The sequence below is a fragment of the Odocoileus virginianus genome, chromosome 4 (genome assembly GCF_023699985.2).
Source record: "Odocoileus virginianus isolate 20LAN1187 ecotype Illinois chromosome 4, Ovbor_1.2, whole genome shotgun sequence".
Taxonomy (NCBI): domain Eukaryota; kingdom Metazoa; phylum Chordata; class Mammalia; order Artiodactyla; family Cervidae; genus Odocoileus; species Odocoileus virginianus.
In genome coordinates this window covers 48,017,734-48,043,913 of record NC_069677.1, presented here as the reverse complement: position 1 = coordinate 48,043,913, position 26,180 = coordinate 48,017,734, and the positions used below count along the sequence as shown (strand labels likewise).

The 26,180-nt window shown below is 40.6% G+C and overlaps 1 protein-coding gene across 1 annotated transcript in view; it reads left to right on the top strand.

The window, feature by feature from the left end:
• LOC110130659 (schwannomin-interacting protein 1) overlaps positions 1 to 26,180 on the top strand; it is an 846,110-nt gene that overhangs the window by 146,857 nt on the left and 673,073 nt on the right. Inside the window, exon 2 of the mRNA XM_070466509.1 lies at positions 22,815 to 22,879. Within this exon, the coding sequence (XP_070322610.1) occupies positions 22,815 to 22,879 (65 nt within the window). The remainder of the gene's footprint in view (positions 1 to 22,814; positions 22,880 to 26,180) is intronic.

Below are 26,180 nucleotides of genomic sequence, written 5' to 3'. Positions count from 1 at the left end.
TTAAAAACAACCCTATATGGTAGTTATTGCTACTATTCCCGTTTTAAACATGATGAAGCAAAAAGGTTAATTAACTTGAATATTTCAGTTCACATAGCTAGCAAGAAGAGTTACTGGGATTTGAACCCAGGTAATCTGGTTCTGGATTCTGAGTTCTTAATGAATAGCTGAATAAACCAGTATACTTGAATTAGTACAGAGTTACAGATGCTGAGAGGCACCATGACTGTGGCTTTCACTTAGGTGTGCTCTGAGTGAGTATGCTAGTTATTGAGATAGTAATAATCACATTTCCCAAAGAGAAATTGTGTGTATGTGTGTGTGTTTTTGTGTGTGTGAGAAAGAGAGTGGGGAGGTGAGATGGAGAGAAAGATAACGTATTGTCAGAAGTTTAAATACACAAGATGCAAGATTATGACAAGTCAGTCAATGACATGTTTGGGATGGCTCAGGAGTGGTCAGAAATGTAAATATGCAATACTGTGTCATAAGCTTTTGAATAAGCTTGTCTTTGTCTTTTGTATAAGAAGAGAGGACAGGAAGAATCTACCTGTGGCTTCACTGGACCACTTGAAAATCCCTAGGTGACCTAGCATGGGGAAAAGGATTTGAGTTCACAAGTCTCAGAACTGTTTATATTGTCAGTGGGGTAAATAAAAAAAGTAGGCATAATTTCCTATTTCAAAGTCTATTTCAGAGTTGTATGGATTGAAACTTTTTATTAGTTTTCCACTGCTGTTGTAATGAATAATTATAAACTTAGTGGCTTAAACAACACAAGTTTATTATCTTGCCGACCTGATAGTCAGAAGTCTGAAATAAGTGGGCTTTACTGAGCTAAAATCAAGTGTACAGAAACCTGCATTCCTTCTGGAGACTCTCAAGGAGAACATGCCCCCTCCTTATAGAGACTGCCTGTGTTCCTTGGCTCCTGGCCCCTTCCTAAATCTTCAGTGCCAGCAACAGAGCATCATCAAATCTCTGTTCTCATTCTGACTCTATTTCCCTTCTATAAGGATGCATGTGACTACATTAGCCCATCTGGATAGTTGGTCTTCCCAGGTGGTTCAGTGATAAAGAAGCCACCTGCTAATGCAGGAGACGTAGGAGACTCAGGTTTGATCCCTGGGTTGGGAAGGTCCCCGAGAGGAAGAAATGGCACTGCACTCCAGTATTCTTGCCTGGAAAATTCCATGAACAGAGGAGCCTGGCAGGCTACAGTCCATGGAGTCGCAAACAGTCAGACACTGCTGAGTAACTGAGCACATACCTGGATAATCTGCAATAGTCCCCCCATCTCAAGACTCTTAATCACATCTGTACTGTCCCTTTTGCTACGTAAGGGAACACAGATTCCAGGAACATCGTTCAGGGTGGGGACCTTTATTCTGTCTATGACGACTATTAACAATCTCTAAGAAAGTGTATGTAGCCAAAGGACAACTGGTTGAGGGCATTGTAGAAAATAAATCCAAAGACTCAGATTTTTTTATTCATTTACTTACAATGTAAAAAGAAACTACTTTTAAAAAGAATTGTGTTGCAGGAAGGATGGAGGGAAGTCTTCCTCAGTTAGAAGCTTGGGACTATCCTATCTCAGTTCAGTACATATCAAAGTTACTGGCCTTCTATACATGAGACTACACTAGGACCCCACCTCCTCTGACCTGTAGTTAAAAAAGAGGACCACCTCTAGATGTATAAGAAAGACAAGACTATCTGGTGCTTAGCAGAGGAGGTAAAGGTAAATTTTGTAGTCATCAATGAGCAAACTTCAAAAAGGTTATTTGAGAAAGAAAAGGAGCCAACTCCAGATCTTTCAAAAGGATCACAAGGTTTTAGCAATAAAGCATTAAGGGTCTCTCCTTTGCTAGAGACTTTAATTTTTTTTTTTTCCCTAACTGTGCTGGCTTGTACCCTTGACATAATGGAATGGCTGATCTCATCAGGATATACACATAGGCTTGCTCATACTTTTATATGTGAGAAGTGACTTTTGGTCTAAGCTAAAACAACTTCTTTATAACTTCCAATTCACACCCAAGTCTGCAATATTCTCCAGTTGTTGGTCCCACGGGATGAGGCCCTAGATGAGTGAAAGTGGAAGCCTAGTTAAATGGGATGCTTTCCTCTGCACTCAGGAGTATCTCTGGAGCAATTTGACTGGTTTCTCTTTACCCTTTATGTTTTTTGAAATTTTTCTCTGTTGATGCATGAATAAATCCTAATGGACAAGCAGTGAGTCTACAGCAGGTCTGTTTTCATTCTTTGTATGTCTCAGATTTCCATGACTTGTGCTCCCCAATATTTCCTTTTTCACTCTCACATTAGACTTTGAGAGGCAGCCTCTGTAGCAGATTAAAAATGGGAGAAGATTATGGGATTGAAGTCAATGCATAGTTCTCTATGGTCTCTGTTTTGGTCTGAGTTTTGCAACCCTCCTCTCCTGAAAAAATTCCTGTACTGACATCATAAGGCTCTAAGTGACTGTGTTTGGAGACAGGGCCTTTAAAGAGGTACTCAGGCATGCTAAATCACTTCAATCATGTCCAACTCTTTGTAACCCTATCAACTGTAGCCCGCCAGGCTTCTCTGTCCATGGGATTCTCCAGGCAAGAATACTAGGGAATCAGAGAGCTTTTCTTGTATCTGCTTCATCTCAGCTGCTTTCTTTCAGCTCAATAATTAAAATGTCAAAGTGGCATATTTGGGGATAATATTCCCTTCTTCAGGGGATCTTCCTGACCAGGGATTGAAACCACAACTCTTATGTCTTCTGCATTGGTAGTCAGGTTCTTTACCACTAGCACCACCTGGGAATCCCTTTAATGACATAACTGAGGTTAAATGAGGTCATTAGGGTGGAGGCCCTAATCCAATAGGACTCAGTTCAGTTCAGTTCAGTCGCTCAGTCATATCCGACTCTTTATGACCCCGTGAATCGCAGCACTCCAGGCCTCCCTGTCCATCACCAATAGGACTAGTGTCCTTATAAAAGGAGAAAGAAACACTAGGGAAGTATATACATAGAGAAAAGCACATGTGAGGACATAGCAAGAGGAGATGTCTCAGGAGAAATCAACCGTGTTGGGACCTCGATCTTGAACTTCCAGCCTCCAGAATGGTGAGAAAATAAATTTTTGTTGGTTGAACCGCCCAGTCCACAGTATTTTGCTTTGGGAGTCCCAGAAAACAAATACACTCTCTTCTTTCTAGTCATGAAACATCTGAACTGGAAACGCTTCAGGTGGTATCAAAGCGTGGCTGCTGCGTTGGCCTGGGTCCCAACCTCAGCACAACAAAGACACAGCAGCTCAACAGTGGGTCTGTGATGAGTATGGAACACGGGCAAAAACTGCAGCTCTGTGGGTTTGGAACACTAAGATTTGGGGCTGCATGGCCTGGCAGCTGCTAAGGTGGTGGTGATTTTCATCTTCAATATTGGAAGATTAAGCTGACAGTTTAGGTGACTTGCCCAAGTTCTTCTGTGTCCCGAACTGAAGCTTCCATTTCTGTACTAGACTCCTTGCTTCGCAGTTATCATTTACATGTTTGGTTTGTAGGGGAGGGAAAAAAAAACTTTTTCCTCTGCTTCTTTTAGATTCTCAGACTTGGGCGCCTTTATCACATTGACAGAAGACAGAGTTACTAACGAGAGAATATCAAACAGAAGTTGATTAACATGTGCATTGCATACACATGTGGGAGCACTCAGCAATGAATAACTCAAAGGAGTGCTTAGAACTTGGGTTTCATAGCGTCTTCACAAAAGAACAATACATTTTTTAGAGAAGACAAGACAGAGGAAAGGAACTTTGAGTTTCTAGGGCAGCAAACTGTGAAAGTAGTAAATGTATGGTGGGACTCATGGTAGATAAGTGCTAGTTTCAGCAAGATGTATTATGTAGATTCTTCTGGTGGTCTCTGCACTGATAAAGGTCCAGAATTGTCTCTGGAGATTAATGCCTGTCCTTCCTGGTGAAGAGGGGAGGGGAGGTACCTTTATAAATTTATGTCTTGCTTTAAGGCAAGAAGGAAAGGTCAGAGAGCTTTTCTTATATCTGCTTCATCTCAGCTGCTCTCAGCTCAATAATTAAAATGTCAAAGAGGCATATTTAGGATAGCATATTGTGCTACCTTTCAATTTCTTTCAGAATTTGAAAGACCTAATGATATAAAGGAAAAATCTGTTATGGAGAGGATAACAGTCAGTTTGCCAACATTTGAAAGGTTATTTAGAATAATACAGCAGAGAGCAGGTAAATTAGGAAGTCAGAAACAACAACACCTGGGTTTTGTTTTTGTATCTTTCAAATTTCAAACAGAATGTGACATTATTTATAGTCTTGAAGTTAGAACATGACTGAATTCAAATGCCCACCCTTCTGTGTAATCTTAGACAAGTACTTAACCTTTCAGAGTGTTAGCGTCTTCCTCTTTAAAATGATGATGACTGAAATAGTGTCATAGGCTTGTGGGGGAGAATTTGGTTGTGTCATAAATGTAAGGTTCCTGATACAGAATAGATGCTCCGTTAACTTCCAGGCACCTTCCCCAGTACCACAGATGCTTAACAAGAGACCTTCAAGAATTACGTAATGCTTTTCTGAAAAGTTGTTCTTAAAATTGTATCTCAGCCCTGGAATTCTGAAGGAAAAAGCCTGAAGGTGATTGTGTCTGAGAGTTTCCTACAGAAAGTGAAGTGATTATAAACTGTAACAAGTTTTCCTAAGTAGAGACACACACTGGGGCTTTACAAGGCACAGACTTTCTTCTTCTCACAGACTTCATGGAGATATGAATATAGAATGCGTGTCAGCTTTCTATTTGATCCAGATTCTTCCAAATGACATAAAACCCTGCTGTCTCAGTCCCTTAAGCCAGACCACAGTCGCTATTAAGAGAAGTTTCTACTCTATTCATTCTTCCCAATCTGGTGGGCTTATCCTAGATCCAGTCTCTCTGCCAGGGAGATGACAGAGCCCAAGAAACAATTTTAGAATTGAACATGAAACTAGAAGACACATGAGTGAATAAGTACTCAGTCCCATAAGAGAAAGAAAAAAGTGAAAAAGAGAAAAATGGTTAAAATCCAAAAGAAATGGAAGAGGAAAAAAAAGATTTAAGAGAATATGACAAATACTTAGGACTTACAAGAAAAGTCTAACATACTCAATCCCTAAAGAAGAAAATAAAATCAAGGAAACCAAATAACAGAATTATAATTCATCAGGAAATTTTGCTAAAATAATTGTTTGTAACTATATATTGAAAAGAATCCTGTGTACTCAAACCTATCAATCCATAATGTTAAATACCAAGATATATTCTAGTGAACTTTTTCAACTAAAAAAAAAAAAGAAAAATAGCCATCGAATATCTAGACAGGAAGAACATGTGATTTACAATGGAAAAAAGTTAGATTACCTTTAGATTTTTCACTAGGTCCAAAGAAAATGGAGTAACATATTTAAGAGATTCAAGTAAAAAAAAAAAAGTATGCCAAAGAGTTTATGTATTTGAAAGAAATCTTCCAAATGTAAAAGGCTCTATAGGAGACGAAAAAGCCTTTCCTCTACCATCCAAATTAGTTAGCTGGGCTTGAAATAAACTGATAACAGGTAGATTAACAGGACAAAACTGACCATTACTATAAACAGCATTTATTAATTTTAATATGGCATACACAGGGGTATCACAAGAGAAAGTAAATACTCTAAAAGCAGTGAGTTTGAGAGTTTCTATAGCATCATAATAGGGGAGGGGGAGGGGGTTGATTTTTAGGGAGGATGAATGGACCCTTAGAAAACTGGCTGGGAGAGGTGGTCGTCTGTGATCAAGCTGGGTGCGGTGTGGCGTTGCCATCTGCTCTCCTGTACTGGTTGATAGACCTCCCAGGGAAGGGATTTGTGACAATCAGGTTCCTTGTGGAGGATCTGTCTTTAAGCAGGTAAGAGGAGTTCAGAGAAAGTCTGTCCCTACTTTTGCTATTTTTCAGCTTCCTTCAGCTCAATATAATGTAACAAGCAGCACATTTTGGTGTGGCATGAGCTAAACTTCTTCAGTACAAACTCTTACAGACAAGAACTTATGGAATTTTGTTTCTAAGAGGAATTTACTAGAGAAAAAACTTCAGAAAAAACTGATCAGAGAGATGCGAGCTGATGGAATGGTGGTATTTATTAAACATACTCTCACTGAATAATTAAGATTAAGATCAGGATCAAAAAAGAGAGAATATAGTATACAATGGCCACAGGCAACAATGTAGATATAATAAAGCTATTTAAAGAAATGAGGGATCAAAATGAGGATGACATACGTAAAAATCTAATTATTTTTGGTAATTGTAGTGAGTGGTAGTGGTATTAGTAATATTACATGTGTAAGTTCTTCTGTGTATGATGTTATTATGGATTGAGTAATTATGCAGGATTCTAATTCTATTACTTCCTATGTCCTTGAGACCAGGACTTCAGTGTGAGAGATGGAAATAGAGATATTTATGAAAGAGGTTAAGTTAAAACTCTGCAGTCCTGAAATTGAATTGGAAATCTCAGTAGGAGCCCGTGAGGTATTTTATTATATATCCTATCTCAGTCTACTGAAAAGTCCTTGAAATAATGACCAGTGCAGTGATAATGAGCATTCCTACTGCCCAGATGATGATATTAAAATACCATTTCCCACTAAAAGAAACCAGGGCTTCTTGAAGAAATGGCTGATTCCTGGTTTGTGGCAGGAAATGTATAAGTCTGGATTATTTTGTCAGAGCAAACAGCCAGGAAGCTATCAGAGATTACAAGGCTATATCAAAGGACTCAGGAGCCAGTTTGAAGGGGGTTCTCAATGCTGCAAAATGGAACAATTTGAGTTTTAGTAATAAGAAACACAACAAAAATTAAAATATGTAGTATTTAATAATAAGGAAAAAGCATTTAAGTTCATAAACTCCTAGTGAGGTTAGAAAAATAATTGGCCACCTTTGCAGGATGACAGAGAACCACTTCATCTTGAAAACTCTTAAAAGAAAATAATCAAAATTTACCCTGCCTCTCCAATATCAATTTAGTAGTGGGTAAGCAAATAGTAAATAAGGGAAAGTTTCTTTATAAACTTATTTTCTATATATAACAATAAAATCATTTAATTAGCACACAATCATTTTGCAACTCACTCCCCAAAATTAATGGATGTAGACTAAGCAGGCACTAGGCTCTGGTTTCCAGACGGCTCAGTGATAAAGAATCCACCTGCCAATGCTAGAGACGCAGGAGATGTGGGTTCAGTCCCTGGGTGGGGAGAAGGAAATGACAACCCACGTCAGTATTCTCGCCTGGAGAATCCCATGGACAGAGGAGCCCGGTGGTCTACAGTCCCTGGGGTCACAAAGAGTCAGACAGAACCGAGCGACTGAGCCTTGGCGGGTGCTCTCATCAGAGACACATCAGACCAGGATGAACCTCCTGATGAGAGGAAACACACCACCTAACTCTACGCCTGGAGGACCAAACTAAAATCTGATGATGCCTCTGGATCCAGCTGCATGCACGGATTCATCATCAACACATCAATCAGTAAAATCCAAACTAGGAAACTCTGTAATTCAACTTGCCTGAGTTTTTCAACAAACATATTTTCAGGAAAAGAAAGAGATAAAGGGAGAATCTGTAAATTAAAAAAAATTCAAGTACATATCAAAAAAATTTTAATGGGAAAAATGAAGTATTGGCAAGGATGCAGAGAAATAGGCTAAGTCCTGTACCTCTGGTGGGAATGTAAAATAGAACAGTCACTCTGGACGATAGTTCCAACAGTTTCTTCTAAAATTAAAAATGCACCAATCATATGACCCAGAAATTGCATTCTTTGGCATTTATCCTAGAGAAGTAAAAAGTTATGTTTATACAGACATGTATATATGAATGTGCATAGCAGCTTTATTCTTGATAGTCAGAAATTGGAAACAATCTACATGTTCTTCAATGGATGACTGGTTAAACAAACTGCAGTATGTCCATAGTGTGGGATACTGCTTAACAATAAAACGGAACAGGATAGTAAAGAACCTGCCTGCATTGTGGAGACCTGGGTTTGATCGCTGGGTTGGGAAGACCCCCGGCAAGAGGACATGACAACCCACTCCAGTATTCTTGCCTGGAGAATCCCCATGGGCAGAGGAGCCTGGCGGGCTACAGTCTATGGTGTTGCAAAGAGTTGGACACTACTGAGCGACCAAGCATAGTACTCAACAGTCAAATGGAACAATACTGTTAATACACACCACAACATGAGTAGAACTCGAGAATACTACATTATGTGATACATACTCTCTGAAAGTTCCATGACCTATGGATGCATTCAAGAATATTCTAGGAAGAAATTATGGGAATGGAAAACAGGTTACTAGTTGGCAGGAACAGGAATGGGGAGAGGAAGAGGTGTCTGGCTAAAAAGGGGCACATGAGGGAGCCTTGTGGTGATTAACAGTTGGGCATCCTGATTGTGGAGGTCATCGCACAAAGCTACATGGGTGAGAAATCCTGCATAGTGCTGTAAACACATACACACATAAATGAGTGAATATGAAACTGACTAAATGAATAAGTCCTGTGAATTGTATCAATGTCATTTTCACAGCGCTCCTAGTGCACGATAGTTATTCGAGATGCTAATATTGGTGGGGGGCGGGGCAGGGAGCATGAAGGGTGTGTGAAACCACATTGTCCATTTTTTGTAACTCCCTGAGAATCTATCATTATTTCTCAAAAAGTGTTAAAAAAAAATAGGCAAGCTTAGACAATAGGGGTTAAGTCTGTCCAACTGGATGAGAAAACTGCCGCGAAATGAGAGGAAGTGGCCCCTGTGTAAGTTGTGGGGAGAGTGACTCTGGAGGGAGTGAGGAGAGAGTTGCAATCAGAATGGGCACGTGAAGGGGCTTCCGACATGTTTGTTTGGTGAAGTTCTCTTTCCTAGGAGATAGTGACCGGACATGCATAGTAATAACTCACCAACTCTACCTTTTTTGTGCGAGTGCTGTGTCTGTGGTGTGCATGTCCATGCTTGTGCACATTCTCGGGGTGTGCTTTCGTTTGTGGAGCAGAGGTGAAGAGGGACCAGTTTAGCACACACAGTAGATCGCATGTAGCTAATACTCGACAGCTGCTGAAATCGGAAGGCTTAATGAGCTGGTGTAACAGTTTTATGTCTTTGTGTTAACAGGGAAAACCTCCAAATGATCCAGGTTTCAGTAATAGGATGCATTCTGAATGGTTAAAATTAGATTATTTTGGTAGCAATGAACGTAGACAATACCATGCTTCACCTTGAGAATGCATGTTTTTAAAGATATCAGGAAATCCATAGTTTTGGCTGTGGTGAGTTATAACTTAATGAATTTGCAATTATCATAAATTATTAAGCCACCACAAAATTGCAGCTAATTGGATTCCAAGGCCTATTAAAGCTTATAACCACTTACACTGATATTTTCAAGACCTTCTAACAGAGTGAGAATCTTTATTATTTTTTGTGTAGGATCAGGATGGGGGTGGAATAGCATGACTATTTTCCTTAAAGCAGATGTCCCAGAATGCATTTGCCCCACTCACCTTGCATCTGGGTAAATACTGGGGTGTAGTATAGTGGCCTTTAAATGTGACATTGTGCATTCATTCATCTAAGGCTGTCTCCCTGCCTTAGCTTTTCAAAGCTGCTTGATGGCAGAGAATGACCAGGTCCAGAGTGGACTCTAAACAGATGCTAGATGGATGGAGCGTATTGTGTGCATCAAGTTTTTCTTGAAGATTGTGGCTAAGAGCATTCTTCAGAGAAGATTCTGCTAGATTTTCATATAGCAAAGGAGAAACATTTACCTGAAGACTATGGTGTAAATTTTTTGTCAGAGAAGGATTGCGTTTTCAGAAGAGCTTTCTGTTATTGGTGGGGACATGGAAATTACAGAGCAGGTGTGCATGAAATCATTGGAGAATTCAAGATGAAGTCCTCAATTTGAAGATTTTACAGATATTGAGAGTGACTATTTCATATTGAATAGGGAGGGCTAAGTGATAGTCAGTAAAGCAATTTAACATGAAGAGAGAGAAGCGAGATGAGCAGTCCAGTCACCAGGCTGGGGATGGGAGCTTCAGTGAGCTGCTCAGAGAAGTTAACATCACTTATTGGTTTGGTAATCCAGTTGCCATTCCATATTGTGTCCCAATAATTTATTTTTATTTTGTTATTATTTATCTGTTTCTATTGTTTTTTTTTCCAATAATTTCTTATTCTCTCTTCTCTTTTCTTCTTCATCTTCCACCTTTAGATAACCACTCATTTTTGCCCCTGTTTATTTTCTCTTGGTTTTTAGATAACAATGTCACTATATCTTGAGTACATAGAGATCGCATGTCTAAAAGATGTAATAGTAATTTTAATAAAAGAGAGCTCAACTGAAGTTTAATATCCTCTTCGGGATGTTGGTGTTCTTTCTGAACATTCTGCTATAGCTGTTGAAGGAAACATCAATTCCAACATACCTCAGTTCAGGATGAATTACTTTTTATCGAGTTGTTCAGCTACTTGTTATGAAGCAGTTTGGGCAATCACTAAGATCATGAAATGTAATGAGGAATTTTCACGTATAAGCAGAATAAAGTCATCTCATTGGGAATTTCTTTGGTTTTTGAAAAGTGATGCCCTGTTTATTTGCCCTTCTGCATGGGTTTCTCTGTTCAAGAAAATTAACACTTAGTTTAGAATGGATAATCTATAGAAGGAAGCATTATTATTCAGTATGATCTGCCTTTGGTGTTACTAGATGTATGTGATACTCAGTTATTAATAGGTTATAATATGCAAGGACTAACTAGGCATTCTTAGTTGTGATGATGTCATGGCTGATCATATGACAAAGCAGATTCAGACACACTGTCTTCTCTTCTCTTGTCTGCCTGCCTGCCTCATCTCTGTCTCCCTCAGTGCATGTCATTCTTATGGAGTGAGCCCCTAATACGTGCCCTAGAACTTTGGTGCCATTTCCATCACCCTTCGCACGCTGCACGCAGGCACAGCGTTCTGGTCAGCTGGTAGGATCAGGTGCTCCATTGTGAGGACATGGACCCACTCACCTCCTTTTCTTGGCCCTCTCGGGATGTCATCGTTCAGGCTCTATTGTCCCACACGCAAGAGTCAGGCTTATTTGACTGATCTGCACTCCGTTCTGAATGTCAAAACATTTAAACCAATATCTGAGTAAAAACTATCTTAAGACAACTCCTCGGCTACCTACAACTCACCCTTCCTCCTCTGGTTATTTTGGACCTGTCAAGGGGCAGCTGGATGGCTGTGTCTTGTCTTTTCCCTGGACCCCATTGTTGCCTCGTGCCTAGCACAGTGCTGAACATGTAGGATTATATCTTCATTAAATCATGAGTGAAACCACGAAAAAATGATGAAAGGACAGCTTGCAGACTTGTGGAGCCTCTTCTTCACGTTCTTCCTCTGTCTGTTTTCAGCTTCATGCTTTCTGTGCTGTGGCCTCCATTAACCCCTAAGTGTCTCTTTCTTCTTTTAATGATTGTTTATTAAATATTCCTCTTAGAAGTCAAGTTATTGCTGAGTGTCCAGAATTATGCTGGGCACTAAATTGATCATATTGATGTACCCTTGAGATCATAATCCAAGCTTAGAAAGCTTAGCATTCACTGGGTGTGATGGGTCATCAGATGTAGGAGTGAGTTTTCCCTTCCACAAGTACAGTGAAGTCTGCTTCATTTGATCTCATATGGGCAGACATACATGGATTCCACTTCCCCCTCTGAAACCAATGAGTGCCATAAGAGAACTAGAAATAGCCTTTCAGTAGAAATACAGTCCTATGGCAATGAAAAGAACAGTGTTAGCCTTACAAGTACAAAATGTTTCTTTATTTTATCCAGTGTTGATAGAAATCATACTATTGCACACTGCTCAGCAATCTTAGTTTTAAAAATACATGATAGTCACTTTCCTTCCTGACTAGGGTAGTGCTTATCAAATTCTCAGGCAGAAGTATCAAAAGCATAAAATAGTGAGCATGTATATAACCCACTTCAGTATTCTTGCCTGGAAAATCCCATGGACAGAGGAGCCTGATGGGCTATAGTCCATGAGGTTGCAACTGAGCACAGATTATTGTTAGGGGTTATTAGAAGTTGCCATAAGGAAACCTAAACCTTATTTTAGGCCTTCTGTTTTTACTTTAAAATTGATGCAAGCCTTGGACTTCATTTAAAAACCATGCATTTGTTATCCTTGGGGTAAAGTGATACCCTGGGAAATTGTGTCCTGATCTCGGGCTCCTAGTTCCCCTGGCCTGTTGCTGGCACACCCTAGTTTGCCAGATTCAGCAGTAGGGTTTGCAAGCTTGAAAGATACTTACACTTAATGAAAAAAAATAAATTTTACTCTTAAACATTTAGGTTATATTAAGGAAAATAAAATACAAATTACATGAGCAACGTAAGGGCTATACCCAGTGTAAACACATACAAGGTTTCAGGAAATTAAAATTACTTCAAAAGGGGAGAACTTGCAGGAAGTTTTCAAGAAAAGGCAGCATTCCAGGCAGTAAGAATTTTCCTTTATGTGTTCAGTGAAAATATAGATCAGGATCCACTTTCTAATTTTTCTGTTTCTTCCTCCCACATTTAGTCTGAGAACATCTCAGCTCACAACTTCTGATAATCTCATTCTTTTGAATTTTTTTATTTGCTGCAAGTTAGGAAACACATTAAATTTGCTGAAGAATTGTTTTCTTTTAAAAAAATTTATAAGAGTATAGTTGATTTACAAGAATTGTTTTCTAAAGAAAACTCTAAATGAAGACTCGACAGGTCGTATGGGTGGGTTTAGGGACTGTGTGAGGGGTGCTTGGAATTCAGAGGACCTAGTACCTAGGAGACATGTTCCAGTGTAGTATTGAGTTTTCCAAGAGCCCACTCTCTAGATAATTGAGGAGATGTTGTAGTATTTAATGATAAAATATACACTACAATGCATTATTACTCTTTTGCTTCTGCTTTTAAAAATATCTTTATCATTGTTTTATTTCAACTCATGTGTGGACTGACTCATTTCAAGTTTTTGAGCACCTGATCTTAAAATGAATTGTTGATGTTCTAAGAGGATTTAGTGGGATAGGGAGGTGAGATGATCAGAGAAAGGAGTTGGAGGAACAGATGGGGCAGGTCACACAGAACCTCATATGAGGTCCTTCCAGGCCCAGTGGCTTAAGCTCTCCCTATAGGTGAAGGGAGGCAAGAAGGGTTTCAAACAGGGGACTGACCCAAGGATGAGGTTAACACTTAGGTTGCTCTGTCTGGCAGGTGATAAATCCTCAACCAGGGCCAGTGGAAACAGAGAAGGTGTGATGTAGACACAATTATGAAGGCTATTTGGCAGAATAGGGTGACTAATGGGCCATGGGTTTAGAGCGGGCCAGGAGAAGGTGTCGAGGTACAGACCCATGCTTGAAGGGGCTACAGAAATATACTAATAAAAACCATGAAAATAACAAACACACTGAGCACCTACTCTGTGCCTCCTGCAAGGCTGAATGACTTACATGAATATTTAATCATCACGCCTCACAGCAATCCTTGGAATTTGGTACAATTAGTGTCCTCATTTTAAAGATGATGACTCAGGGGTCACCCAGCCCAAGAACTCACAGCTAGGACTGAGAGAGATGGCACCTCAGGAACGATGAGAGAGGTGGCAGTGCTGTCCTTGGGAACACAGGCACTTAAGGAATGTCTTTATGAGTGGCCAGCACTTTATCGTACACAAAACACTTTAAAATATGTCAGTTTAGTTGATCCTCACAAAACACTTGGTACTAGAAGTTGTCATCATTTTACAAATGACGGAAGTGAGGTGAGAAGTGTGAGTCAGTTGTCTAAGGTCACACAGTGGGTAGATGACATGCCTGGCTCAAGTAAGAAGTCTGAGTACTTTGCAGATCTGTATGACTTCTGCTTTACAAGCGCCACTGGTGAGATACTGCTGCGGCTCACACCGTCCAGGTCATTCATAGGGAAAGAGTGAAAAGGAAAGATTCTGGAGTCAGACTGCTTGGGTTGACATACCATTTCTCCTGTAAGACCTTGGTCGAGTTACTTAATCTCTCAGAGTCTGTTTTCTTATCCAGGTAATGGGAATAATAATCACATCTTTTGCTATTTTTATGGGGCTGAAGTCATAATTTTCAAAAGATAATTTATGCAAAATGCATGGCACCTAGTAAAATTCAATAAATGTTAGTAGTAATAACAGTAGTTCAAAGAAATGACATGCAATTTGCTGTGGAAGGAAATATTAAAATATACAAAATGGCATTTGCAATGAACTTGAAAGGATTTCAGAAGGGATCGAAGGAGCGATGCTGGGGTTAGGAAATTAACAGTTATTTTTAATCATGAAGATGATTTTTGTTTAGGCTGGCAGTAGGGTTTATGAGCAGGAGTGTTAAATTATTAGAAATGTACCTAAAGAAAAGCGTTTAGGCAACCCAGTGCAGCCCATTCCTGGTGAGAATCAGAAATGGTCCTGAATACCTTGGGAGTGGAGAGAACAGGGAAGGAGGGGTGAACAGGTCTGAGGTGCTGCAGGCATGTTAGAGAGCTCTTCCCAGCAGGCACTTTTCCACGGTATCACTTGATGAGTACCTACGAAACCCAAACTCATTTTCTGATTGGACTAAGCCAAAAATCTAATCTGGACAGCATTTGCTGCACTACAATGAAATGCATTCCAGAATCTTTGCTTCAGGAGTCACATGTTGTTCTGATTACCTGCACTTTCTTTTTGTCCTTTGGCCCAAGAAATCTGGACTTGGTGTGTGTGGACTCACTCATCCACCTTTGCTATTCTGTCTGCATTCTCAGAGGGGTTTATTTGCTGACTTGTGTGCTAATGTGTATTTGAATTTTCTGCTTGAATCATGGTATCTAGATTTTTTTTTTCCCCCCGCAAAATGCAGAAATATGTAAGATGCAAAAATATCTACACCCTGGTGGTTGCAACTTAGTATTTCAGCCTCAGTTAAGTCTTCATGGTTGTCCTGCTGAAATTAAGCTGAATTAACTTTGAGTAGAGTGAGCATGAACGTGCAAGGTCAGTTGTGTCCAACTCTTGCAACCCCATGGGCTGTAGCCCTCCAGGCTCCTCTGTCCATGAGATTTTCCAGGCAAGAATACAAGAGTGGGTTTCCATTTCCTATTCCAGGGGATCTTCCTCGAGTGGGGATTCAAACCTGCATCTCCTGTGTCTCCTGCATTGCAGGCAGAAGATTCTTTACCACTTGAGCCATCCAGGAAGCCCAGACTGGCTGAGTAGAGTAACCAACTTAAGACTACTACTAATGGTGTTTTAATTTGTCATATCCTAGATTTAGTCAAAGAGGTTAGACTTTTTGTAGTGAGCTGGGGCTTCATTCCTTAATGGTAACTTTGGAATGTCAGTGATTCTAAAAACTAGCAAAAGTCCTTGAGAACATCATGCACAATCTTAGGAAAAGGACACGGGGGACATTTAAGCCTAGAGGATGCTTTTCCACATGGCTTTGGGCTGGCTACCCTGTCTGACAATCCTGGATCCACTGGTGCTGAATAGTGAAAGTGGATGGAGTTGTGGATGCTTATTCAGATTAGGGCACAGGGTTGACTTGGGTGATCTGGTTATAGGTGTACCCTCCCATCCATCACTCCAGGAGAATCTTAGGAGCTGATATCATATCAGATTCAAGGTGACCAATGATTGAAACAGTTATAACTGGATTTTTACTTAAGATGTTTCTCTTTGGCATCTGCTCAAATGAGCTCAGGTGTTTGGCATGCTCAGCATTGGCAGTCGAAGGCTTTTATGTCCTAATGCCTATGATGAGAGCCTGGTTGGTCAAACAAGATTAAAGAATGAGCTATCACAACGATGCCTAGCATCATATTGTATGGTCTTAAGTCTGTAGGTTTCACTGTGTATGAGGTGAGGAATAATCATACTATTGAGACTTTGCATAGTGAAACCAGGATCACCTCACTAAGTGATTGTCACCATAAAACCACAGCCCCCGATGCATCTCACTGGACATTCAGAGTGTTCTTAAAGTGCTAGAAACAGGCAAATCAAATCTCTTTCAAAGTCTGCTACCTTGTATATGCTTCATGTGCCCATAACTTACCTGAATGAATCTTTTAAATGAGCTGTTGATGTCCTATTAGCCATTTTTTTCCTCCCAAAGAAATTCACATTCAGCTGCAAGGTAACTTCCCTGTGTAAAATTTACAGGTCTGTCAGCCATAAAAAACATTAATGCATAATACATAAACAAAATGTATGTGCTTTTTGCAAAAAAAAAAAAAAAAAGCCAAAGAAAAAAAGAAAGGAGTTTAGCCTCTGCTTTCCAAAGGGAGAAAACATGAATCTTGCATTTTTATTTTTGATGCCTTTTTGCCTTTAAATATATGAGATGACTATTAATGCTCATATTCACAGCAGGGGTAGGAGGGAAGTGCAGTAAATTGTAAAGCACATTTACATTATAACAAGACCCATGGAAGCATTGTAATTCACACAGTTATTTCAACAGAGGTTTGGACTCCCTCCAATTTAATTTTCTGAAGTTGGGCTGTGCAGCTGGGTCATTCCTGGTCTAATCTGGGAAATGTATCTCTTAAGGCTGTGGATCAGAATGCCAGCCTCCCAGCTGTCACCAAGGAGCATCATTTACAGCCACTGAGGTCCGAGGGCAGAGCATCAGACTCACTTTATGTGGACACAGCAGCCTAGCTACTAGCTTCATAAATCTGTGGCAAAGAGCAATAATCAATATTTCATGTTTAATGATGCAGAGCTAAAATTAGTATAGATTTTATGTCTTCTACTTTTCCAAATTATGCAAACATTAGTAACCTCTTTTTTAGTGCCCTTATTACACTTCCATTAAAAAAAGGGCAATGGGAGGGTGGTGGAGGGGACTGAGGAAGCCTGGTGGTGTTTAATTGAATGATGGAATAGTCAAAAGTAATTCTGGCATTTAACTTTTGTTAAATAGTTACCCTTAGGTTAATATGAAATTATTCCCAACTCAAAAATGATGTATGAAAGTGGTATCGGTTTTGTCACCCATAGCTACACAATGAAGTAAATTGTAGATTGTTGCTATGGGTTTTAAGCTACCTTAAATGCTCTGGGATATGCTGAGAATAAAACGGCAAAGGCATAATTCAGAAAAGTTAAAAGGTTGCCGCTTAGACACAAGTGCACTTTAGAGAGAAAGCAATTTTGAGTGAATTTCTGATTTTAAACTTGTCCAAAGAACATTCCCTGCTTGTTTAGACAGTAAGAGTGGCAGAGACAGAAAAAACCACGTAGAGTGTTTTATTATTGGTCAGGTTAAGGGGCTGACCAAGTGGCCACAGAGATGCATTTGTCTAACCTCTTAGCTGTATTCTCCTGATTGTGACAGGAGAAAACCTACAGGATTAAGGTGGGAGGGGGAAGCCAGACACAAAAGGACAAAATCTAGAACCCATCATCCAGTCTAGCATTTCACACCAAAGTGACTTCAGAAGGACTCTGATGACGGTGGGAAGCATGGGCTTTGTTTGGCAAGTAGTCAGTCAATTATTCCCCCTTAAGGCAGCCTACATTTCACAGCCCCTTATAACACAGACTTCATTTGAAGAAATGATATTAAGGAATATGGAATGCTCTATGTCCAGGTTGTACTTGAATAGCTCAACTTGTGCTTTGTTGAGGGGCTTAGCCCAAATGTCAAAAAGACAGAAATTAAATTGAGCATGGTAGAAATTGTCCCCTGATCTGGTGAGTCAAACTGAGTCATAAAATTGAGCTGGGCCCTTGAGTTAGGATAACTTCTCTAATAGGGATCAGCCATAAAACAGACATGTTCTTATGTTAATTAATGTGATTAATTAACATTAATTGAATTTGTTGGATTATATTAATGGGAAAGGAATTGCATGGATAGGGCAAACCAAAGCAATTTTAGGATCCTTGAGACATGTGAGCCGGAGTCCAGGGAGAAGGCAGATGGCTCGCTTAGAAGGGTGATTTGAAGAGTTGAATTGAGTGACTATAGATATGGGCAGGATGTAGGGAGAACCACGGGGAATGGTGAAGCATCTGGGGCTATCAACAGCTGGAAGGGCCAGAAGAAGGGAAGGGAAGAGAGGGAAAGAAATGTTTTGGAGGGGCAAGAAAATGGAGCAGTTATGGGAATGTGACAAGAATGACCATGTGAGAGAGGCCACCACCCCACAGGAGCTATGGCCTGCAGTGACTCGAGCCTGTACTTAAGGCGATAAAAGAAGGAAGCACAGAGAAGAAATACTCCAGCTCTCTTCTGTTCCCTTCTGATCTCCTGGCAGTGCCTCCCACTGCTCAAACCCTGTTCAAAGCCATAGAACCAAGGGACCTGCATGATAAAGTCTAATTTTGAGCCTCCAAGAGCATAGAAGAGAATGGAGATGATGACTGAGTGTGTAAATGGGAAGATGCTGGTCAAGGTACCAAGTGCAGTTATGCAAGACAAGTAGACTCTGAAGATCTAACACATAGCAGTATACTGTACTTAACAATACTTCAGTGTAAATCTGAAATGTGCTAATAGGGCAGATCTTAGGTGTGCTCACCACCACCAAAAAAAAAAAAAGAAAGAAATTGGCAGGGATAGGAAGTGATAGATATGTTAGTTAGCTTCATTGTGATGATTATTTACAATGTATGCATATATCAAGTATGTACCTTAAATATATACAATTTGTAATGTCAGGTATACCCAAGTAAAGTTGGAAAAGGTATGATGTTAAATAAAAAAGAAAGCTAAAGAACAATTAAAAAACAAACAAACAAAAGAGGTGGAGAGGCAGGGAAAAATCACGGGAGGACATACAACATCTTGAGATTTGGAGGGAACGTTAAGCCACTAAGTTTTCTTTCCATCTCATTCAGCTCAATTCATTTATTCAGCATATATTCATTAGGCACAACCTAAATGCATCATTTGGGGAGTATGAACCTCAAGGTGAATAAATCACCACCCCTGATTTTGAAAAGCCCAGTGGTGGGGTGGGTCAGGTAATGCTAAACCAGGGATCAGCATCCCCACAGGATGCTGAGGAGGCAGGGTGAGGTACCAGATCCTCTTGTTGAGTTAGGGAAGGCTCTATGGAGGAGGGGAAAGTGGGGGGGGGGGCTTCCTGAAGGAAGAATGAGAGAGGCCAATACAAGAGTTGGGGCCCCAGTGTCCCCCAGTGTGAGAGACCGTGTGACTTCAGGGTTGGGTGAAGTTTCATAGGACTGGACTTGGAGAGGAAGGGCATGAGTCAAGGCCCTCCCTGATAAGACAAACAATCTCTGGCTGAGATCCTGGAATTCATCTGAAAGCACCTGGGAGCCATGCTGGTTTCTAGTAGGAAATGACATGCTTGGATGTGAAACTGAGGCAATGAAGACTAGTGAGAGAAATCAGGGGTGGGAAAGACCAACATGTATATATTTTTAATGGTAATTGATGGAAAACTGTGTCAGAGTGAAACTCCAAGCAAAGATCCATGGAATAAGTCAGTTTCTTTGTCCATCTCCCAGAAAACGAGGATACGGTGTGGAACTTGCAGGCCAATTGAAGTGAAGTGTTTTTGTATAGTTAGCTTAAATAACCAAATGATGAAATCAATCCTCCAAATTGTCAGCAGAGCAGCTGTTCGGAAAGCTCTTGTTAGTCATTGACCTTATGTTTAATATGATTTCCTAGAACGTGGATAGTCAGATTGAATAAGGGCTGCACCAAAGCTCTCCTTCTCCCTCCCCAAAGCTCCCTGCAGTGAAAAAGACCCAAAGGAAAGAGAATGGCTGGCCCCAAGTGCAGAAACCTGTTCCTTCCTGCCCCACAGATGCCCAGGGAAAAAGAAAAGAAATCCACAGGCACATGCAAGAGGAAAAAGTGCCAGGACCACCACAACTCAGTCTCCTTCCTAATCCTAAAACAGGTGGGAAACAAGGAAAAGTTCGTGGCCTGAAAAGCCACCTCTGGTTTTCAAGAACTAAGGATCCTTATCCAACCTATTTCCTCTCTCTATGAAAGTGGCTTTAAGCCTGACCTTTTCTATGACCTGGATTTATTGCTCTGGTCGCTGGAGGTGGGGTGGGATATGCTGAAGGATTAGTGGGAGGAATGGAGGGTTGGGAGAAAAATAGAGAATAGAGCAGGCTTCCCAGGTGGTGCTAGGGATAAAGAATCTGCCTGCCAATGCAGGAGCTGCAGGAGATATGGCTTCGATCCCTGAATCGGGAAGATCCCCCAGAGCAGGAAATGGCAACCCACTCCATTATTCTTGTCTGGACAATTTTGTGGACAGAGGAGTCTGTCAGGCTGCAGTGCATGGGGTCCTGATGAGTCGGATACAACTGAGTGACTGGCAGTGAGAGTGTAGAGGTCGAGGCTTACTCTTAGGAACCAGAGTCTAGAAACCAGAGCCTATGGGGTTGAAGGGTAAGGTTTACCTTGAAAATAAAATGTGTAAGAGTGAAAAGGATGCTGTGTCTCTGTCTGCGCTTCAGTCATCTCTATCTTCATAGCCATTTGCCATATACAGCTGCCTATGTATCAATATGATGCTGAGGGAATTAAGCCAGATACAAAAGAATAGACAAATACATGTGAAATTCTAGTACAGGCAAAATTAATCTATGGTGAGCACCTATGCGCCAATAAAAATTAATTAAAAAATTGATCTATGGCGATAAAAATCAGAACAGGAGTGCCTTTGGGAGAGGGGAATTGATTGAATAGGGACACAAAGAAAGCTTCAGGAGTGAAGTAAATGTTCTGTATTTCATCTGGAGTGTTAATTCTACCAACATATGCATTTGTCAAACCTTGTTGTACTGGACACTTATGATGTGTGCTTTTCAGTCACTTAAAAAAGCAAACCCAAATATTCAATGATTGTGCTGGTTGATAGAAGGAGAAGGGATTGAAGTGGGCTAACTTGGGAAGCAGGGAGATGGGAGACTCTCACAGTTGCCTTGGACCAGACTGAGGAGTAGTGGTCAATTTCTGGATTTATTTTGAACTTGGGACCAACGTAAATAGCTGATGATTGTGGATTGAGAGAGGAAGGAAGGAGTAGAGGCTGACTTCTAGGTTTTAGGAGTCATATCACTGCATGTCTAGGTGAATATTGACGTCATTTGTTAAAATGAGGAGGAAGTGGTGAAGCAGGAGGTTTGGGTGGGAGGGTCTAGGCAGTGAAATCAAGACTTTGGTTTGAACTTGAGGTGCCTGTCAGCCAGGCACACAGAACTCCCAAGAAGTCAGGTGGCTGTGTCAGAATGGTGTTTAGAGGAGCAGTCAGGTGCAAGTATAAATTTAAAGCTGTGGACTGGATAAGACCTCCTGGGGAGAGAAGATAGATGAGAAGGACCAGAGCCCTTGGACAGGCTGCCGGTGTGTTTCTAGAAGAGTGAGGTTTTACAGGATGAAGAGGATCTGGGAATAGCAGGGAGGAGCAAAAATGGCCCCATCCCTCCTCCAGAGTGTATTTTATGTAGCACATGGGGAGGAAATGGCCACCGCTACAGAGGACTGCAGGGGAGACAGAGTGCTCGGGGACCAGCCAGGTTTGTCTTCAGCAGACTCCTTTATATCCTAAAACTCTTTTTGAAACTGTTCTTTGATCTTCTAGCTCCAGCAAAGACGTAGCTGTCCCCAGAACAGCATTCTAGCAGGTTCAGTTAGAATGAGATAATTAAGGGAATGTTCAAAGAAACTGAGGAGACAGAGGGTTTTAATGATGATGGACTGTGAGTTGCAAAGGGTTCAGTGGAAAGACTGGAGGGACTGGGGAGAGGTGAGTGACTGGGTCAAATTTGGGATTGTACAGTAGAGTAAGAAGTTAAAGAAAATGGGTAACTGAGGAGACTCGGATGGCTGATGGGTTGGAAACATGTTGGGACTAGTCTTGATGGTCTTTCAGAGGTGAATGAGTAGTTAGTGCAGATTGGAGCTTCCTCTTGGCATTTCAGCCATTTGTGGTGATGAGACAAGCAGGTTGATCTCAAGGAGTCGTGGCCTTCCCAGGTCCAGACTTCTGTGCATGCCTGCATGCTAAGTCTCTTCAGCCATGTCTGGCTCTTTGTGACCCTATGGACTATAGCTCTCTGTGGGCCTTCCTTAAATCCTGCTCTGACTGACAACAAGTCAGTCTCACCAGAAACCGGGGCTGACTTCTGTCACATACCTGAAGCAATCGCTGTGACTGAGGGAATGGGATTACTGAGACTGGATGCCGGAAATTCAGGAAAGTGTGTGCGTGTGTGTGTGTGTGTGTGTGTGTGAGCACTGGGGCTGAGGTAACCAAGAGCTACCAAGAGACAAGAGACAGTGTTTGCTAAATGGTCAAATCCAGTCCACCTTCCTTACAGCCCCTCGCCCAGCAACCAGCAAACATAAACCTGTTAATAAGAGTAAATTTGGGAAGTGTGTGGGTGGATCTGTATAAGCATATTGCCTCTCTGGAAAAATAACAGGAGGTATTATCTTTAGTGGTTAAAAAAAAAAATCATACAATATAAGTGGAAGAACTGTATTTTAATTTGATCCAGGATAAAATTGTATGTGAAACACTCATCCGTTGCAAAGTCCAGAACTCGTAACAGTGATTATCTCAATATTGGTAACAATTTTCCTGAAATATTACTCATAAATGCATGGAGTCAACTTGTAAGACTTTTTTTTTTCTTTTTCACAGGAAGAATTGAAAAGATTGCAGAATCCCTTGAAACAAGTTAATGATGGAAAGTATTTACTTGAAAAGTAAGTAAAAATACTAAAGGAAACTAAAGTTGAAAGGCTCACATTAAAAAAAAACCTATTCACAAGGCAAAAATAATTAAGTAAATTCATCTTAGGATATTATTTGATCAGTACCCAGAAATGTGGCTCATTTGAGGTATAGTCAAACAGACTTATAGCTACTTGAGCTACAATACCCAGACTGTACGGATTAACTGTGACATGATACCTGGAGATGTATCTGATGGTATGTCTGAGGGCTTGAAACTTAACCCGACTCCATCTTTGGCGTTTAATCAGGGATGTGTAGAGAAGGAGGTCATAAAATTTGTAAAAACACAAGAGTAACACCAAGACTAATAGAATGACCATTCAAAGTAATACTGCAGAGTGGCACAAACCTGAGCTGGAATTAAAAGCAAGAATGAAAGAGAGGAAATTGAACAGAGATTAAAGTACAGTCTTTTATTTAGATTTTAAAGAAAATTGCACAATTAGAGCTTGTGAAAGACATATTCTGATTTCAGTGTCAGTGAATGCTTCGAGGTTTTATCTGACATTAACTTGAGACCATGATTTTATATGGCTTCTAAAAATATCACCATAATATTAGTCTGAGTAGTAGGTATACACTGTCAAGATAAAAGAAGAAAAAAATGAGCTATCATGGATTGAGCATTTACAATGTACTTTGTACCAGTGGATGCTTACGGATGTTTCCTCAGCAAACTCCGATGATGGCCTTTTGATATTATGATTTCCATTTTACCCATAAGAAAAGAGACCCAGAGAACTTTCAGCACTTGCCGAGGTACACTCAGCTGAGAGTGGAAAGGATGAGAATGAAAGTCAGGTTCAGTGCCACCAGAGCCCACGCTGGTAACCAGTAAGTCCCAGGTCATTGTTCTCGTTCAGTCGCTAAATCGTGACTCTTTGCGACCTCATGGACTCGTGGACCATAGCACACCAGGCTCCTCTGTCCTCCACTGTGTCCTGGAGTTTGCTCAAATTCATGTCCGTTGGGTCAGTGATGCTATTGATATCTAACTGTCTCATCCTCTGCTGTTCTATTCCCCTTTTGTCTTCAAAGGGAGTCCTGTGGTCAGGTCCATTTGGGGGTTCACCACATTTGTCTCTGGGTACCACACTTACAAAGCACATTGACATCCCCAAGAGCATCAAAAGGTTAAAACTGTGAGGGTTCTGGGACCATGTAAAACTACTGCAAAGAGCTGAGGATGTGTAGCTTGAAGAAGAGAGATCTTGGAGGGGACATATACCTATCCTTAAACATTTGAAGAAATTTTCCTATAAAAAGGGGACTACATTGTTTTTCTTGTTTTAGAAAGCAGAACAAGGATAAATGAACAGGATTGATGGAGAAATAGCGGGTGACGCAGAAAATAGAGTGAATTTAGTAAAGATTCATCCTGCTCAACAGAGAGCACTTATTTTGTTAAGCAGTGAGGTGATAGACACTGGGAGTGCCTAAGAAGAGTGTACATGGCCATCTGAGATGCTGTGGAAAACATTTCTGCCCATTGGAAAACCTGGATTTGAGTCCTCTTTCTGCTTTTTCCTGGCCTTATGAGTCTGCACAAATTACTTAATCATCCTGAGCCCATTTCCCCATCTTTAAAAATGAAGCTAAGGATGCTGGCTTGACAGTCTTATTGAGCATGTGAAATGTGGCACCTATGACAGCATGTTGCCATCAGAATCAGCTCCTTCCCCACCCATCTGGGTGCTGTCTGAATTCACCAGCCTTCAGGTTCATTGCCTTCCCATGGCAATTCTAAGAATTCTCCATGGTACCACTTGAAGAACAGTTCATTCGATCAAATGAAAATGCTGACTGATCTATGGATTTGATTTATCTTTGTTATGCTGGTTATCATTAACTTGGATAAATAAGAATAAAATAGTTTGATTTCCCTCTTCTCCCTCATCACCATCATCACTAATTATTCGTAAACAATAATAACTGAAGACTTTTTGGCTGAAACTGAAATGAAGATTTTTCTTCTATGGAGATTAATTAGTATTATAATGACATTACATCAGTGATTCTTCATCCTGGCTACCCTTTGAATCACCAGGGAGTTTAATAAAAATACCAGCCCAGACAAGTCAAATATGAATCCCTGGGGTTGAGGTCCAAGAATCAGTATTTCTTGAAAGCTTCCTTTTTGTGATACTAATGAGGATCTGGAGTTGAGAACCAGTGGTCTACATATATTTTAGATTATTTTTTAGTTATTCAATAATCTCATTTAGCTTAATTCTCTGAGGACACACTTTCTCTGTGATGTTCAGCTCAGCTCGTTTACTTTTTAAATCTAACTATGCTGTTTTTTCATTATTGATTTTAATGTGGGAAGTGAACTCTAGAAGTTTTTTCCTACTAATTGATCACAACTCTGTATTAAACCCCTCACTAACACCAGCATGTATCTTTCCCAACTCTGTGCTCTCAGGAAGATACGCGAAGGCTAGTGGTCAGTGTGTGGACTTCTGCCTCCTTGCCCTCCCTCTGCTTTTCTCTTGAATTATCTAGAAACTTGAGAAAGCTAAAAGCTTCTGGATATGGCCAATCTGCTTTGTACGCTTGTATTCCCCAGTCATGATTGAGAATTGCCCCTGCGGGGCAAGCTTCTCTTTCATGCTGGTCCTAACCGCTCTATCCATCTGCCTGGAATTCTGGTCCACTTCAGGGCTGCACAGTGTCCTTGAAAGCTGTCAAATTTGATTGAGAAATTGGGGTACTTTGAGTGAGCAGATTAGGCATTTCATTATAGCTGTAGCTGACTTGGGTGCTGATGTAAATCATCTCAGCTACTTGAAATGACCATAAGTTAAGCGATAGTGGTGTCATGGCAGTTGATCAGTTATTCCCCCTTGGAACATTACATTTATTCTGAATGCTCAACAGGGTTTTGTGGTAGACAGTTGGTAGGAAGAGAGGGGAGGCTGCAGCTCTATTCTACTTGAGACCATACGCAGGAGCTTTGGGTACATTTTTCTCTCTGTCTGTCTTTCTCTCAGTGAAGTTTGGCTTATGTCCACAAACAGAGAAGAGCAATTACTAAGGCCATTAATCAGGAGGGAGGCTGCGTGTGACTCTGTAGTTTTTGAGAATCATTTATTAACTTAAGACCTTAGGTTGAGTACTATTTTTTGTAAATATTGAGCCAGGCTGGGTGTGAGAATAGGAAATTCATGATTGCAAGTCACACAGTCTTCTGACATATTAATATAATCATTTTATTGTGCTGTGCATAGTCACTCAGTCGTGTCTGGCTCTTTGTGACTCCATCCATAG